The sequence below is a fragment of the Pterocles gutturalis genome, unplaced genomic scaffold, assembly GCF_000699245.1.
Source record: "Pterocles gutturalis isolate BGI_N339 unplaced genomic scaffold, ASM69924v1 scaffold20676, whole genome shotgun sequence".
Taxonomy (NCBI): Eukaryota; Metazoa; Chordata; class Aves; order Pterocliformes; family Pteroclidae; genus Pterocles; species Pterocles gutturalis.
Window position 1 is genome coordinate 28,727 of NW_010105989.1, and position 17,102 is coordinate 45,828.

General features: G+C 34.9%; 1 protein-coding gene across 1 annotated transcript in view; it reads right to left on the minus strand.

The window, feature by feature from the left end:
* Positions 1-938: 938 nt before the first annotated feature.
* The window catches only part of PFKP (phosphofructokinase, platelet), a 35,260-nt gene continuing 19,096 nt past the window's right edge, over positions 939-17,102 (minus strand). Inside the window, 9 exon segments of the mRNA XM_010087612.1 lie at positions 939-1,470; positions 2,042-2,147; positions 2,789-2,888; positions 4,320-4,431; positions 5,436-5,497; positions 5,924-6,048; positions 6,051-6,078; positions 9,751-9,903; positions 16,753-16,840. Coding sequence (XP_010085914.1) covers positions 1,317-1,470; positions 2,042-2,147; positions 2,789-2,888; positions 4,320-4,431; positions 5,436-5,497; positions 5,924-6,048; positions 6,051-6,078; positions 9,751-9,903; positions 16,753-16,840 — 928 coding nt within the window. The 3' untranslated portion in view covers positions 939-1,316.

The window sequence follows — 17,102 nt, forward strand, 5'->3', positions numbered from 1 at the left end:
ACAAGAATGATTTGCTGTTACGGCAAAGACAGACCCTAGTATTTCACTGAAGACTCACTCCAATCACATATGAGTACTATATAAATTAAATATTTTTGTATATGTAAAACTCTAGTTTTAAATGGTATTTGTTTGAAATCATGTCTGCTGTTGGATGTATAAAGAACTATGTCTCATACTGATAGATTTCATTCTTTGGTGTGATAATTGCAGCTTCCTTTGCAGAAGCCACCTACAGCTCGAGGAGCTTTGCGACAGTACGTTCTACCTCACCTCAAGCCAAGTTCATAGTGAATTGCAGTGCAGTAGGCAAATCACTAATGAGTCAGTTCAACATATCTTGCCACTTTTGATAGGACACACGGTCTAGTATAACTTTTTGTCAAGGTCTAGTTAACAGCTACGCTGCCCTGTGGAAACATTTTTGTCTGTGTTTGTCACCACTTTTGGTAGGACACACGGTCTAGTATTTAACTTTTTGTCAAGGTCTAGTTAACAGCTACGCTGCCCTGTGGAAACATTTTTGTCTGTGTTTGTCAGACTAATTTCAAAAAATCAGTTTTACCCTTTTTCCTCACTATGGTTTTGTTTTGGGTTTTGTTTTTTTTTAATAGTCTTGAAGAAGTTCAGAGAAAGGAAACATGAAGCAAAGACTAAATTACACCCTTCTGCATCTCAAGTTGTTAAAGCTTCCCCCCCGAGTCCCCCCAAAAATAGTTTTAATTCTTCTACAACAAGAAAATATTCTGAGTTCTAGCCTAATCCTGAAGAAGCAACAAAAACCAGCTTGCCCTGCTGTGACTACTTCCTGCATAGTTAGGGAAGGAAAAGGGCAGTTGCTTTCTTCCTTCACTGCAATGTAGAGAGAATCCTTCATGAAGTATTATTCCCCCACTTATTTCAAAGCAGGTGAATACCATTTCAGACAAGTCACTCAGGATCTTTGCAACAGTATTTTATTTCACTTCAGATACATTAAGCACATCCTGTAACTCAACACAAAGCTAGCCATCTAAACTTACTTGTTTAGGTGTAAGTACTCTGAAACAAAGTGCAGTAGATGAGTAACTTACAGAGTACATAGAACAGTGTTGCACTTACTGTTAAAGGGTAGTAAATAGTGCTTATCCATTAGATGCTAGGGTTTGCTTCAAACATAACACAAATACAGGACAAAATCTGTGTGACAGCTGAATGCCTTGTTTCACGTAAAGTGCTGGTACAATAATTTAAATGTTACAAAACAAAGCTGTAACAATTCTAAAGCATTGTTACTCACAATGTGCATCTATTACAATAATCTAAAAGTGATGTTTTTAGATGGCTCCGGTTTCTGCTTCCTTTGGGCTGTGCATAGCAACATGCTCCAGCTGGCCTGAATCTGAAACATCGTAACTAGTCTTGTACTTGGCCAGGATTTTCATCAGTGGTCGCAGCTTCAGCCACCATTGCTCCTTGGGAATCCTGTGCCTGTGTAAGAGGTGTGATATGGGGAAAAAAAAAGGTGATTTACTTAGTGGCTAAGACAAACACATCTGACAATACTAACAGTAATGGCCTTCCTTATAAATAGGATCTGATATTGATATTTATGGTAGGATGTAAACACGGAACCCAAATCGGGAGAAATAAGGACAAAATACTGAAGGAATTAATAGATTTTACTGGAAGATGGTGCTTATAGGTAAGCATAATACCAAACTGGGCACAAAAATACTGCCCCACTAAACTGTACCAAAAGTAAAGTCAGTCTAGGCATCAGAGCAAAGACAATTATGAGAAAGTTATTTAAAAGGACAGTGGAGGCCCCGAATTCATAATGAGAGACTTCCAAGTATAAGGAGGATGAAGAGAAAGCATGAAGGGAGTTGTTAGAAAAGACAAGTGAACAATCAAAGTGAATACTGGCTGAACGTAGGACAAAAGTGAAATAAAACGGTTGGCAAACACTGTGTGTCAGCACAGTGAAGTAGTTATTCATTTGATGTGGTGAAAGGAAGCCTGTGTTGAGATGTTTAAAAGGTAAGCAGCGTATACATACACAAAGTCTGTTTCATTCTTAAGCTCAGCCACAGGTTGGAAGACAAGGTTACGTCTACGCATTCCCAGCAAACACACTGAGTCATCGGTATTGGCAAATACCTTTCCTAAAAAGAACGAAATAATTCAGGATGTTTCTTACACTTGTAAGAGCAAATACCCTTTTTCTGTAATTAAATTGAACAGGGATCTTAGAGTAGCTTAATTCCAGTTACTGAACATTTAATGGAATGATAAAACATCAATTAGTACTTTAATGGGGTTAGGAGATCTTCACTTTTTTAATTTAGCTTTGGTGATTAGCAATGAAAATACAATGTAATTAAGCAACAATAAGACTGAATTTTAACATCCAGCTTCAAATTAGATTTTAGTAAATAGTGCTTTACAAAAATTCCCAAAGAAGACAACATATTACCTTCTTCTGTCTCCCATGTAGCCACCATGAAACAAAAAGGAAGAACAGATGTAACTATGTAACCATCAATTCCTTCATGCATAAAAAACTGCAATCACACTAGCATTTTTTAAAGAAAGATAAGAAAACAGTTATCTGAATTACAGACCTCTTTTGAGGGAAAATCTCATAGTAGGAAGCACAGCAAGGCACTGCTGAATAATACAATCAAGAGGGAAAGAAGTATGTTGACTAACAAACTAATATACATTCATATGTTTCTGTAGCAGTCTTCTATATGGATAGCCAACCAAAGACAGCAAAACAAGATAGCACCAAATATTTCTGCACCTTTTCGGTAGGTTTCTTTCAGTTTTTTGGAGATCCACTGCATAGCTTTTGCAGAAATTTTTGTCCCGAAGTTTCTATCAAATGGTGAAGGTGCACCACCCTGTGTGCAAATTTAACTGTGGGTTAGTTTAGTTATCAAACCAGTATTTGTCTTTTTATTTTATCAGTCATCTCTGTTAATGGTCTAATCTACCTCTTATTTCCATCTCCCCCACTTAGAAAAACAATCAAACCAAAAACCCCAACACACAAATCGAGGTAAAACACTGAAAACCTGTGTTAAGCACTTGTACAATTCCCACTGAATCAATAATACTTTTCACTTCAATAAATGGAGGGCACTGTTTTCCCTTCCACTTCCTTTCAGTGCTGATCATTAAGCACTACCCAGCTATCACACTGCCACGGGGCAGCCTGGCAACAGCATAATATAAACCACGAAACTGTTGAGGGAGGGATGTCAGAGGGAGCCTAAGGCAAGAGCTCGTTCTCTGTAATCTAGGAAGTCTAGGAAGCACAGCGCTTTGTTACAGCTAGAACAAGGAAGGCCAAAATGCCGTGTATGTAATACTAGGATGAAACAATTGCATTGGGACTTCCTAGACTAGCAATTGTATTTTTTCTTTGGCTCCTTTCATTCAGTATTACGGCAGCCTCTATATTGTTCTGGGAACAAAAGTGGGGTTTTTTTGGTTTTTTTTAAACCCTCTGTCTATATTATAAAGTCTGACTTTTCTGTCCATTTTCAATGCAGCAGATAGGACTGCAATAATAGGTGAAGTAGTTCCAAGTACTTTCATACAGATTGACTAATGCTGGTCTTGACCTTCAAAATAAACTTTGCTAAATTTCATGCAGAAAGTGCCAACTTCAGTGTTGAATAATCTAAAAATATACGAGTAAGGGGAATATACATACAACTTGAAATGATTCAAAGGGAAAGGCAGTTGTTTCACTACTAGTGCTTGAGAAGTGTGACTCTACATCTGTTTTTTACTCCACCCCAGTCTTGGTGGTTAGTGTAGCCAAATTAGAAACTTGCTATTTGCCCACTAACAAGTAGTATAGTGAAATAAAGAGATGCAGTGTACAATGACCACAAGGAGTAGGCCATTACTGTCTTTTCTACAAGAACAATCCATCTGCACATATTTTCTTAATGAAATCTGATCTCTTCCAGGGTTCAGAAGCCAGATACATTACAGAAAGGTAGATAAATATGTTCAAAGGATGTATTACAATAATAATAAGCTAGCTGTATTATCAATTTTTAAAAGTTCAATTATTTATAATTATAGACAGGAAAGGAATAAAAATGAAAATCATTAAGAATCTAATGGATGTTTTTTCCTAGATTTTTAAGAAGGAATTGCAATAATTCTAACAAAAAAAAAAAACCTTCTGAGTTACCTACAAATAAAAATCCACACACTTTTCTTTTATCCCAAGCCAGACTTGCTTGAAATGCTTGAATAGCGTATGCTCTTTGTTCATACATTAAGCGTGCCTTTAATATTAAGGTCATTTTTACCTGCTGCATGTGGCCCAATACATTTTTTCGACAGTCAAACACTCCTTTTCCTTCTTCAGAATACAGCTGATAAATGAAGTCAGTTGTGTAGTTCTCATTGCAGTTCTCATTTCTGTAACAGTTAAGGCCAGATACAGTTAGCAAATTTACTATCATGTAGTGTATGTCTTTACAGCTACTGAAAGATAAATGTTTTCTCATTTTCTTGATACCAGTAATCATGGCTTGGATATTTTCCACTAATCACCTAAGTTCACTTTCATGCAACATTCTCATGCTTTTGAAGTCTGCGTTACTTTTAATATACTGACATCACTGGCAGGTCACTTGCAATCCTTCGTTGAATAAGGTAGTGAAAAATATCATTTTAGTTCTGACAACTTCATTATGCAGAGGAAAAACTGCATTAAAACAAAAAGTCTGTGACATCCAGTGTCATCTTTTGCCCTTTAACAAAGCATGGATAATGAGTAGTACCTTAGGCCGTTCCTTACCAATATTGTAAACATAGGATATTTTTTCACCCTAGTCATATAACTAGTAGAAACTGAACAAATATAATGATCCTCATGCAATTTGCTGTGGTATTGATTTTTCAGCCTTTTGCTGCTTGGCATACTAAAATAAATGCTCAAAACAGAAGCTACAGCCTGATTCATGCTGCCTAAGAAGGTATAATTTTAAAACATTCTAATCAATGTATTTTAAATGTTCTGATTTTTGAAAGATATTTTATTCTGTGTTATTTATCTCCTAAAATCTAAGAAGGATTTTGATAGTAAAGGCCATACTATATGCATACACATGTATGCTAGTTTTCACACTATCTTTAGTAAGAAACAGCACAATAAAAGACAAAGCTGATGAGAAAATCGGCTGAAAATAGGATAAAATATTATAGAGCAAATGTATTTACACAGAAAGAAGGAAGTTTTGGACTGGAGCATCCAGACAACTCCCAGACATCCTTCTAGAGCTACAGCTTTAGTAAAAATCTCATGCTAAAAGAATAATCAAGGAATATAGACTTAGTGTCTTTGCAAGTGGCCAAACAGCCTACTTGGCTGTAAGTGCTCAGCATCACTGATGCCATCTATTAAAACTACTTTTGCTTACCTCAGCACTAGACCGCGCTGGATACTGGTTTTCATTTTTTCAGTCAAGTGTTCCACATTAGCCTAGAAACAACAAAAGTATTTTTAACAAGCCATACAGAACTCTAAAACTTTAGTGAGCCCACATATCCTGAGAACTTCTGTAAAGTATCCCACATCAAATATGTGCAAATTCAAATAATGAGCAAGTTTTTGGCGATCCAGGATAATATACTGTGTATAGCTATTCATCTGGGGTTAAAACTAGCTTCTTCCTCCACATCACAAATAACTGATTTTAATAGCAACACAAAGTTGTGGTTTTTTGTATGCTATACTGGCATAGCACCAAGTTGGATAATGTTGGATAATACCTAAAAATACAGAAGTTGCCACAAAAGATCATATCCTGCCCTTACTCCCAGTCCTGAACCACCTACTTCAAGTATACATATTATGCTATATATGTACAACAATTTTAGGATCTACTTAAAAGTGAGGAAAACATACCTGGAGCTCTCGAATATCAAACTGTTCTTCAAAGATATAAGCAGCATCAGCTCCTGCAGCAAGGGCCCCCATGTTAGCCAGATAACCACAATAACCACCCATTGTCTCAATGATGAATACAAAAAAAAGGCTGACTGTTTGATGCGATCACACGTCTAATCAAAGACAAGATATTGTAAGTTTAAATTTTTAAAAAGTCTGAATTTCTACATTTTGTATGTCGTACAATTTTATGCCACTTATTGGTAAAAGAGTTTAAAAAATTTATTAAAAAAATCCTTACAAATTCAAACATAGCATAACCCACTTAATTATAATAATGACCAAATACAGTAATTCTTGTAAATTATGCATTGAATGCCACAGTCAAAATAAACTGGTTTGCTACTATCAACTCTTGTTTATTTGCTTCCTCCAAATACTAAAACAAGAATTAAAGTGCACGGAATTAAAAGTCGTTATAGTAATCTAACTGAGATACAAACAAATATAAAGGAGGTTTTTAATCAGCTCTGGTATGAGTAGTTTCTCTCCTTTGCTTTAACTCTATTCATTACTGAAAAATTTATTTCTTCTTCGTATTTATTTTAAAATTCACTGCATTCCTAACCAAACTTAAGTCCTGAGCATGTATTGCCATATTGTTTACTTTCCAATTATGATATCCACATCAATATAATTCTTTCAAGCACTACTGGAGCTTTTTTAAAAAATGTTTTTGTTTTTTCATTAATAGATACATACATAACTATAAAAGAAAGCAATCCCCACTTGCATCTTACTGTGACCAGCATAAGACCTAGGAACTAGGTTTCTATGCATCTCCAGGTTTAAATAATACTCAAAAAGCTATTTGACAAACTCTTACTCCCTAGAATGAGTTTTTCTACCATTCAAAGCTATTGCAAAGTCATCACATAATGTATCTTCCTTTCAGAAAGCAAACAACAGAAAGAAAAATTCCTATTTCCTTCTTTGACTTAAAAAGAAATAAATAGGTCATACCAGACTTGGTGACAAGAATAATTTTGCAAAACTGATGTACTGTCCCCACACCAGTTCTGTTTAGTGAAAATGAGAAATAAAAGTATCTGCGAAGTTCATAATCTTGAAACTTGAGTTATGATAACATCAGAAAATCACTATGCCTTACTGTTTTTCTGAATTAGTAACTACAGATGCTGTAATATTTGAAATAGTTCTGTTCCACAGATATTTACAACTAGAACCTTCATTCAGCTAACTCAACGTAATACTTCAAGCTGAAATTAAGATTGTGAGTAATATGGTCTTTAAAAATATACCTAACAGACTACAGAACAAATAATGAATTGATATGTAAGAAAACAAAATAATAAGACTACAACTTCTAACATCATAAGGTTTAATGCAGTGAAGGCTTAAAACCAATATATTTAGGCCAGCTACCAAAAGATACATGTAATTTAAACTATACATATGTTATTTATATATTTGCATATATGCATATTATGTGTATGCATACATACACATATACACACACAAGTGCAGAATTCACATGAATTTATTCAGAATATGGATTGACATTCTGTTACCCTAAGCAGGAATTCTCCCTGTAACAAACTACATCACAGAAGCTTCTGTTGAAACTTCAGCAGTTTTTCAAAATGACACTTTCTTTTACCTGTCTTGGATTTTACAATGCCCTCAAGGACTTTACTTTCCTCTTCCAGATGTGTTTTCTTAAGAATTTTTGCACAATACTGGCATCAATCATATGGTAAACAGTAACAAATTCATAAAAATCCCCATTACTTTTAATAGTGGCAGATGCAACCCTGAACCAATTTTAACTCATTTTTAAAAAGCTGCTTGGAACTGGATGGGTATTATGTGTTTAGGTTATCATATAAAAATCTTGGGTTTAGAAACTGAAGAAATAAATACACATGAGAAGATTTCCTTCATTTTGAGAGACTTAAAAGATCTGTAAATGTCAAGCTTTCTAAAAAAGCTGTCCAGCTGCTGGTAGTAGAATAAAATTTCCTGCTTTTTGAGAAGCTCTATGTTCTAAGCAAGGATGTAAATCATTACTTACTTTTGAGAATACTCATTTTAGATTTATTTAGAAGGATTTCTATTTTTGACTATACAAGAGATGTAGTAGAAACTTTCTACTATTCTTGGTCTCTCAGAATGACTGTAACAGAAATACTGAAATACAAAAATGGCACAGATGGATTTTAAAGAATCACTAATTGATATACTACACCATGGGCTAGAAAGGCCAAAGCTCAAATGCCTGATGCAGGTTTCGGAAGTTTTAAACATGGAGGCGTGGTGACTCTTTTTGAGTATTCTTTGGAATTCCATGCTGTGGAGATTTCATATGAACTGAGCCAGCTTCATGAAAAATCTGATATTCAAAACTTCATAAGTGCTTATTTATAACGTAAACAAAACCATTCTAACCATAATGAAATTCAATAGATACAACCATTTTTATTTTATTTTTTTACTGAAAGCATTACTGAAAGCTGTACAAATTGCAATTAAAATTAATAAAAAAACCAGTGAAATAATAGGAAGCACCAATATAGAAGTGTCCCTGCCCATGGCAGGGGGTTGAAACTCGATGATCTTTAAGGTCCTTTCCAACCCTAACCATTCCATGATTCTGTGATTTTTTTTCCCCCATTGTGTTTTTATGTTTTCACTTTTACAGGCACATCACTGTTAGAAGCAGTTATCAGTCATAATCAGCAGACTTAGCCTGACATTTATAGAAGTACGTAAGGTGAAAGCAGGTAATGGAGTGGTAGACGTACCTGTGTCCTGCCTATGAACGTGTTGCTACAATTTAGCCACACTACGTTTTAGGTCATCTTCGCCTCAGGGATGCTGTATTGCATCTCCCGAAGACCAAGCCATAATATATTCTGATACAGCTCTTTCAATTATCTACTGGAGCTTCTTCATTCTATATAAATAACACTGTATCAGAGCAGGAAAACAAACCTGCATTTCTCAGACCCCCGTATCTCTATTCTGACTTTCTTGGCCAATGACTACATAATTACTTATATGGATTGATAATGAGGGATTTGATAAAACCCAGAGTTGTTCGGAGGTTTACTCATTTGTTTGCATTATACCTCAACTGAGTTCCCTTTCCTGCAGCTACAGCAGACTCAATAGGATAGTAAAGGACTTAAAGATTTCATTTAGCAGTTGTACCCATGGAAAAAGCTATGGCAGCCTAAAACCAGAAAACTGATTGTTCTGACTGAAATGGAAAACTAATTCACAGCCTCACAGTGTTTAGTTAGCATCAGTGACAGACTTAACTGCTTATACTATGCATGTATTTATACGCACTTAATATATGTTAAGCCTAATGCAGTCCATGGGATTATTCATGTGTTTATTGTTAACCGCGTACTTAAAACGCTCTGCTGCACTGAGCTCAGTCATTAGCCCATGCAATAAATGTGCATTTATTTATAAAACATGTGCTTTCTTTTTTCACCTAAGTTACACTGAGGAGCTAGATAAGATTAAAAACAAAATCAAACCGAGCAAAATATTTTATTCTCAGTAAATGCAAATGACCTAAACACTAATGCAGCAGTCTTGGATAACAAAACAGAGTCCCCAGAAGTTAAATATCCAACATAATTAATTTTTATTAGGTTAATCTTTAATCAATCTTGGAAAACTTCTTAACTATAAAACATAAAATAACACAGTAAATGAATTATTTTAGAAAACTATACATTTCAAGGTCTTTAGGTATCCTCATCTTATGCATTTCATCATCTTAACTTTTAAAAGATGTGCAGTCTTACCTCCACAATAGCATTCAAGGCAGTGTCAGCACCAATGCTAAAGTCTGTGCCTGGCACATTGTTGCTAATAGTAGCAGGCAACACACAGATAGGTACGCAAAACTCCTCAAAGCGGGAACGTGCCTCGTGTAGCTGCAGACAACTTTCATAGGCCTGAAGCAGTGGTACAAGTATGAGTGATACATTCCTCGGCTTTGGATTGCTCTGCTAATGACTCCTTGCATGTGAGGGTAAACGTGACTGTCCACTGGCCCACATAAATACAATTGGTGAGATTATTGCAGGGAGGGGAGACGGGGGGAGAGGGCATATCCTGTACATACCACAACAGTGCACTGGGGTTGCATTGGCACAATGCTCTTTGAAGAAATGCAGAGGATTAGTGCATGTTAATACAGATGGTACGTGAAGTGTACACAGCATAGAGGTTTCCAGCAGTTAGGCAGAAAGACAGTATAAAGGTAGACCAGAAATCATTCCACAAGAAACCACTTAAAGAACAAGTTTGATACATGTTAAGCAGTTTAGAAAGTTAGCTAGTAAAACACCTACAACTTGAAGGAAATACTTAAAGAAAGCAGCTTGTTTAAAAACTATGTTATCCTACAAAGTCAAGACACACACCTAATTCCACCAAGGAAAAAGAAAAGAAGTTTTGCCTATGCCTTCCAAGAGTCTATCAACATCACACATTTGCCTCCACACACATAGACTGGACATAGGCCCAGAAAAATCCAGGAACATGTGCACATGGATGAATTAAAGTTTGCAAGTATAGTTCAAAGATTCTTTGAAAAGCAGCTGTAGGTCCCTGGGAAGATTCCAAACACTACAAAATAAGTCATCATGTGGAAAAGATTAGGTGTACCTAATAGATGTCAATATAATACTTGAAGGTTAAGATTGTGCAGCTGTTTTAAGTCAGTGAACATATTTTTTAGTTACAATATTCCAATTTTTCCTAATCTAAACTAATCAGCATCTTTCATGATGTGTGGCAATTTTTCAAACTGCCTATGTAATAACTCTCCACAAGAAAGCCTAATTACGTATGATGTTTTTCTTAAGCTCTTTCTCCCAGAAATGACTGATGTGCACAGAAGTCTCATCTCTTCAATTTCTCAGATCAGTTCAGAGAAGCAAACTATTGCAGATCAAATTATCAGATAGCTATCAAGCTATCTCCACAAATACCTGTGACAGATTTAAATAATAAGTTAGGAGAAAGCGATGGGGAAAAAATTCACCTCCGAGAGTTCTGCTCTCTAGATCTTTTTCCGCAGATAAAGCAGATCCTGTTCAGTGAGAGGACAGGACATATGGGGGTAGGTGCACGAAGGACACACTACTTTCTGAAGTCTATCTCTACTCATGTATTTCGTAAGTGCAACTTTCAGTTAAACTCAGTGCTACAATGCATTTCCAGTTTAAGTCTGAAATACAATCTGAAAGACTCTAGCTCTGACAAGCAGTATAGCCAGAGGGACAATAAATGGATTTTTCTGTTGTTGTTGTTTTTGAGTGGATGAGACTTCACTGAGAAGATTTCAGTAATTGCCTCAGTAATTTTGTTTCTACCGAAAAAATAAAGATATACACTGAGTCACAGTGGATTGGTAAAACCACATGGCTTCCTGGAGATCTGCAAAACATGAGTTTCTCTAAAAAGCTTTAGATTGAGACTTATGGGAAACCAAGTTGAAGGGAGATTTAGAACAATAACTAACACAATTGGTTAGTCTGCATTTATGATATGTTAAGATGCAGTTAAGATATGTTTTACTTGCATCAAATATTACCATTTTATTTGATGCAAGTGATTTCAGCAAACATATCCAAAGACTATACCTTCACCAAGCATGAGCATTAGATGATCATATGCAACATCTTCATATCACTGGAGCAAAACATGAATATGCTTTCAATAAAGGGTCACTTAATGATTATAAAGGGTATTGATTGTGATTGATGTGTTTCACTTGTGTGAAAGCGATTGATAGTTTTAATAATCGCTTTTCAAGCCTTTTTTTAAAGAAGCCCTGCAGTAAGATCATATAGAGATACTGTACTATCTCAATAAACAGTTTAATCATGCCACACTCTCTTATCATATTTGTGTTATTTAAAAGGGTATTGCCACAAACAAGGATGTTTTATAAAAATACATGCTAACTGTGATTTGTTGAATTTATGTTGATCTAAATGTAAATGGCCATTGAAAGGGATGGATTTACTGCCCTAGCTCTGCATCCAGCTGTTGCTAGGACTGAACTGGATGCTTACTTATTTGGTTAGCTAGCTTGGCCAGGCTAATTTTCAGCCACACATGCTAGTACCAGCACTGCGAGGATATCTGTGTTTTTCAAGGAAACTGCATGAAGACTACATTAAGGCAATCTGACCATAGCTTTATTGGCTCCTTAGTGGAAAAAGGGTTTTCTTGTGGCTGTTAGCTATTCTCTTCCTCAAAAAAAAAAAAAAATTGATCAACCTGTACCCCCTTCCTTTTGATGAAAGGAAAAGGCAGACTCTGAAAGAAACACATTAGAGAGTTTCAGCATCTTCCTTCTTCAGGTTATATTTTTCTCCATATCTAGCTGATACCCTTTCTTTTCATTTCCCTATTTACTTCTACATCTCTTAAATCAAACAAATCTCCTTCCATACCTTTTTCTGGTTTATTTCTCCTTCCATCAGTTTCCTCTAGCTCATCAGTAAGCTTTGTTTTCAAATTAAATTTTCATCCTTACCATTCTCTTCCCATGCTCTGTAGCTGAAAGACTCTACCTTTTTATTAATTCTGCTTAATTATAGAGTAGTTTTCTGCTTTTTAGTTCCACCTGCAAAATGTATTGCTAATGCCCATTTGATCAATATTAAGTAATGCAACTTTCATTTAAAAATAAGTTTTTATCCTTCATGGTTATGTAGGAAAAAAACTAACATTACTTTGTTGTCACATTCCAGAGGTCTGCTACCTGAAATTATATTCACTTCACTGGATTAGCAACATGAAGTTGAGAATATAGGTATTTTTATTACAGTGGTTATTTTACTGATTCTTCTTTTTAAAGAAAAACTGTAAGTTCACGTTCTTATCCTGCAATCCTAAACAATTTCTTTTGTATATCTGGATATACAAGCCTTAAGCATACCTTTTTCAGGTACAGAAGCCTCCAGCTTTCCCTAGGTATTTTATATTCTGGGGTATTCATTGACAATTGTTCTCACTAATATTCTGAAAACTGAAAAGTACAGCATAAGATAAATTTAAAACACTCTTCAAAAGACAAACCAAATTCTACCATTCAACTGATTACAAGCCTTATTTTAAAACAAAAATGGAAAAATGGAGCATAAATGGGCCATAGAACCTGTTATAGAATCTAAATTCCAAATATGGAGAAATGCAGCATCCGCTATCTATGACTTAGGGAAAAACACACTCTTGCCTAATCTCTTGTTCAGAAGTTGTGTCTGTTTGCCTGGGTTTTTTTTTTTGTTTTTCATTTCAAATGAAGCATCTTAATACATTTTATCTGGAAATGTCTCAAGGTACATTTACATGCCTTGACAAGTTTCAGATAACCTAACATTGACAAGCGTCCAGTAATGCCAAACACTACCAAATCCTCATTACCCAGCAGAGATGTACTTACCTTACTAAGAGTTGTCAAGAACATAGAAGGAAGAACAGCACTACAGAAAAACTAAGTGTGATGACATTTTGGTCTTCATAAGAGATACGAATCTGAGAGCACTGGAAACTATGATGCATTTATTCACCTAACAGTGGCAACAAGAATAAAAAAAGCTAAAAACTAGATATAATGGACATTCACGTCCATTGCCAACTTACTGCAGTCAATTGTACGACTTGTATCAAGTCTATCAGTCACACTTAACAGGGGGCACTAGCCCTATTGAACCTGACCTTAACACAGAAGACAGGAATGGAAGGATACATCTTTAATTATCAGTTTTAGTGAATCATGTTGAAACAATCAGAGCAGAAAACTGAAAAGATACCAAGCAGAAATGTTTTCCCAACACAAAAATCTGCTCCCTCCCACCCCCCAAAAAAATAATTTTCCATTGGATTGAATCTGAATCTCACAAAGTCATTACATTTCATACTTATTTCAGAGAAAAATCTAGGCAAAATAAAATGCAAAAACAAGATGAAAAATGCTAGTAAAAAAAAATCAGCTTGAAAAGTTTTCAACTACTGCATTGAAAATATGGAGATAGTGACATTTTATTATCTAACAAAGATGAATGATATCTAGAAACCTAAGTATAAAGCAAAACACAACAACAAGAGAGAGCCTGACTATGATACATCCCACTCTATGTGAAATAACCTATAAAAGAAGCAAGTTAGGTAAACAAAGCTTAAGAAGAAAAAAGAGAAGAAGAAAAGTAGGTGTTATGCACAATCATTTTACTCACCTTAATTTGTGACCAAATCACTTTGCAGAGATATTTTTATTTACCAGAACTGGAAAGATCAACATTTATAACCTATGTTGTCTATAAAGAATATGTTCAAGCTAAGTTTTAGTTAGCTTACAGTCTTTTTCAAGGCAATAGTTAAGGAAACTGAAATTTCCTAACTGAAGGTTTTATTTTGTGGCAGATAAAAATATTTATGTTGGCATGGTAAAAAACAAAACCAAAACAGGTGAAAATTACGTTAGTGCTCTTGAAGTTCATAGCATTTGAGGAATCCTTCAAATTTCTGAAATTAATATCATGATTAAAATCTTCAAATACATCTAAGTGATAGAAGAGCTGAGCTGACATTTCATTGTCAAAAGCACCATGAAATTCTTTTCCTACTGAGCACCATGATTGCTATTTTTCACTTTTAAAAATGTAGCTCAATGTGTACAATCAGTGAAAAAATTCTACGTTCTGGCTCTGACATGGCTGGAGATAAAAATCAGAAAGTGGAACTTGTAACATAATAAGGCAATTTATTGTAATTCATAAGCACTTTATGAAATAATTCTGTTTCTTCTTTCTAAGTGCAATGTAAATTCCATTCTGAAAACAAATGCTTCATTAGGTCTTTGCTGTGTTTTAAACTATGGACACTCTTCAACTGAATCTGCAGTACATGTGTCCACAGATTACGCTGAAAACAAACAAACAAAAAAAATAAGTGTAATGTTACTGTTATTGTTTCACAGACAAAATTATGTCGGAACATATAGAAACAGAATTGCTCTTCTCAGTAGAGGTATGATGGATTAATGTTTAAGTGATTCAGATGAACTGTAAATGTGCATGCCTGACAATTTCATTTGTGTGTTGTTTGACAATGCTCTTTCTATCCAACTGCATTTAGTAATAATCAATCCATCTTTAACTTACATCGTATTATTGGATTTGATTTTTTAAAAAAATACTTCATAATATGTCTCAACTTTTTTGTTAAATCTGTTTATTAGTAGAATACATGGAATTTGTATCATTAGAGAAATATGGATCTTACATTCTCTACTAGAGAAATTAAGATATTATATATACAAACAAGGATCTGTTTCTTAACAGAACAGCATTCGCTCAGCATTTTTTTACAGTTGAGTATACTGATATAAACGTGTAACAGGGATTTTTTTTTCTCTAAAGTGCATCAAATGATCAAGTCTTAGCTTTGGTTTCTTTCTTCCATATACAATAGATATATGCCATCTTATTTTGCAGTTTACAAATTTACATGTCATTGTAGTCTCAGAGAAAACCTAATGGAAGCAGTTGGGATCCTAAACCTTCCCTTTTTTAAATACGTATCATGAATGTGGCTATATCAAGTAACTGTACCATTTTCCAGATCACATTTCCAAAGTTCTGGTCTATAAAAATATCCCGTTCCAGCCAATTTAGTCAGTTTTAACCAGAACTGCTTTGTTAGTAAGTGCACACACCAGAAGTGACTTACATCAGTTATAGTGTTCAGAGCAGTATCTGCACCAATGCTGAAATCTGAACCCGGTACATTGTTGGATACAGTTGCAGGAACCATAACCATTGGAACACAGAATTCGTCATATTTCTCTCGGGCAGCTGACAATTCCAGAAGTCCGAGGTAGGCCTGTTGGGCACAGGCATTGGATGAAAAATTAGGATGAATAAAATAAGGGCAACTGTGGAGTGACAAAATGGAAAGGGCCACAGGGGGAGCCATTTCTACCACAGCACACTTCAGCAAGTCACTAAAATCTAACACATGCAAAAAAAAAAAGCATTTAAAAGATGTATACATTTGAAGACAAACAATAAATAGAACATTAATTTTCAAGGGAATATATAATTTAGACATAACAAAGTGCTTTGTACAACACAAACATACTGCAAACTTTAGGTACTGTTGCTCCTCATTTAAAATGTTAATATTCCTGAACTAGGGCCATAACTAACAGGTCGGAAAAAATGGATGATTCATTCCTTATCAAGAGGCATTAAGCACATTCTTCTCTGGGAAGAGCTGGCAAAATCCTTTCATGAATCAAGATCTCAAAAATTTATTATTTTGGTAAAATGAACATGAATGAATATACTTCTCTAGATCAATAACAGATTTTGAAATGCACTATGTGAGAAAGAGTGGTTTAAATAAGGGACCACAGTGCAATTGCTACTAAAGGTCAAGAAATTCTGGAAGTACGTTCTACAGTAGTACAAGTTCCAGTTTATACTGAAGTAATTAATGTTTTCTTTTTTTAAAAAATAAAAAAAATACCATCATCCTATCTCACCTTATTTATCCATTTAGCACATCCTGTTTTCCAGTTACTAGTCACTGTTTTGAATGCCAACTTCCCACAGAATCAGTGAGCAGCAATACTTCTGATCCTAACCGCCATTTGTGTTGTGCATCAAATATAGATACAACCAAATGCACTTTACATGAAGACTGGGTAAAAATTAAAATGTTCTATTCTTTTTGTTAGGAATTCTACTCTACTTTAGACATAATTAGACATTTCAGTGTACCTCAAATCCACCAATAACCATAAGGGCGTTAATGTTGTTAGTGCGCATCTGGTCAGCAATCTTCTCCAAATATTTTGCAGGAAGAGTACTAAAAATTATTAAACCAAAAAAGAAAAATAAAAACAATTTACAGACTTTGCAGCAATAAGAACTAACTACTAAGCTGAAACAGTAAGCTGAGAAATATTTTTTGTTTTACATATTTATCCATACAAATAACTCTTCCTGACAACCAGTAACGAATCACATCAACTGTAAAGAAACTACAGGTTAGCAATGCTTTTAAGTGTAAGGACCCCAGAAAATTTTTAAGTTGAGTCCCAACTCCCATTCTCATTCTCGCTTCAGAC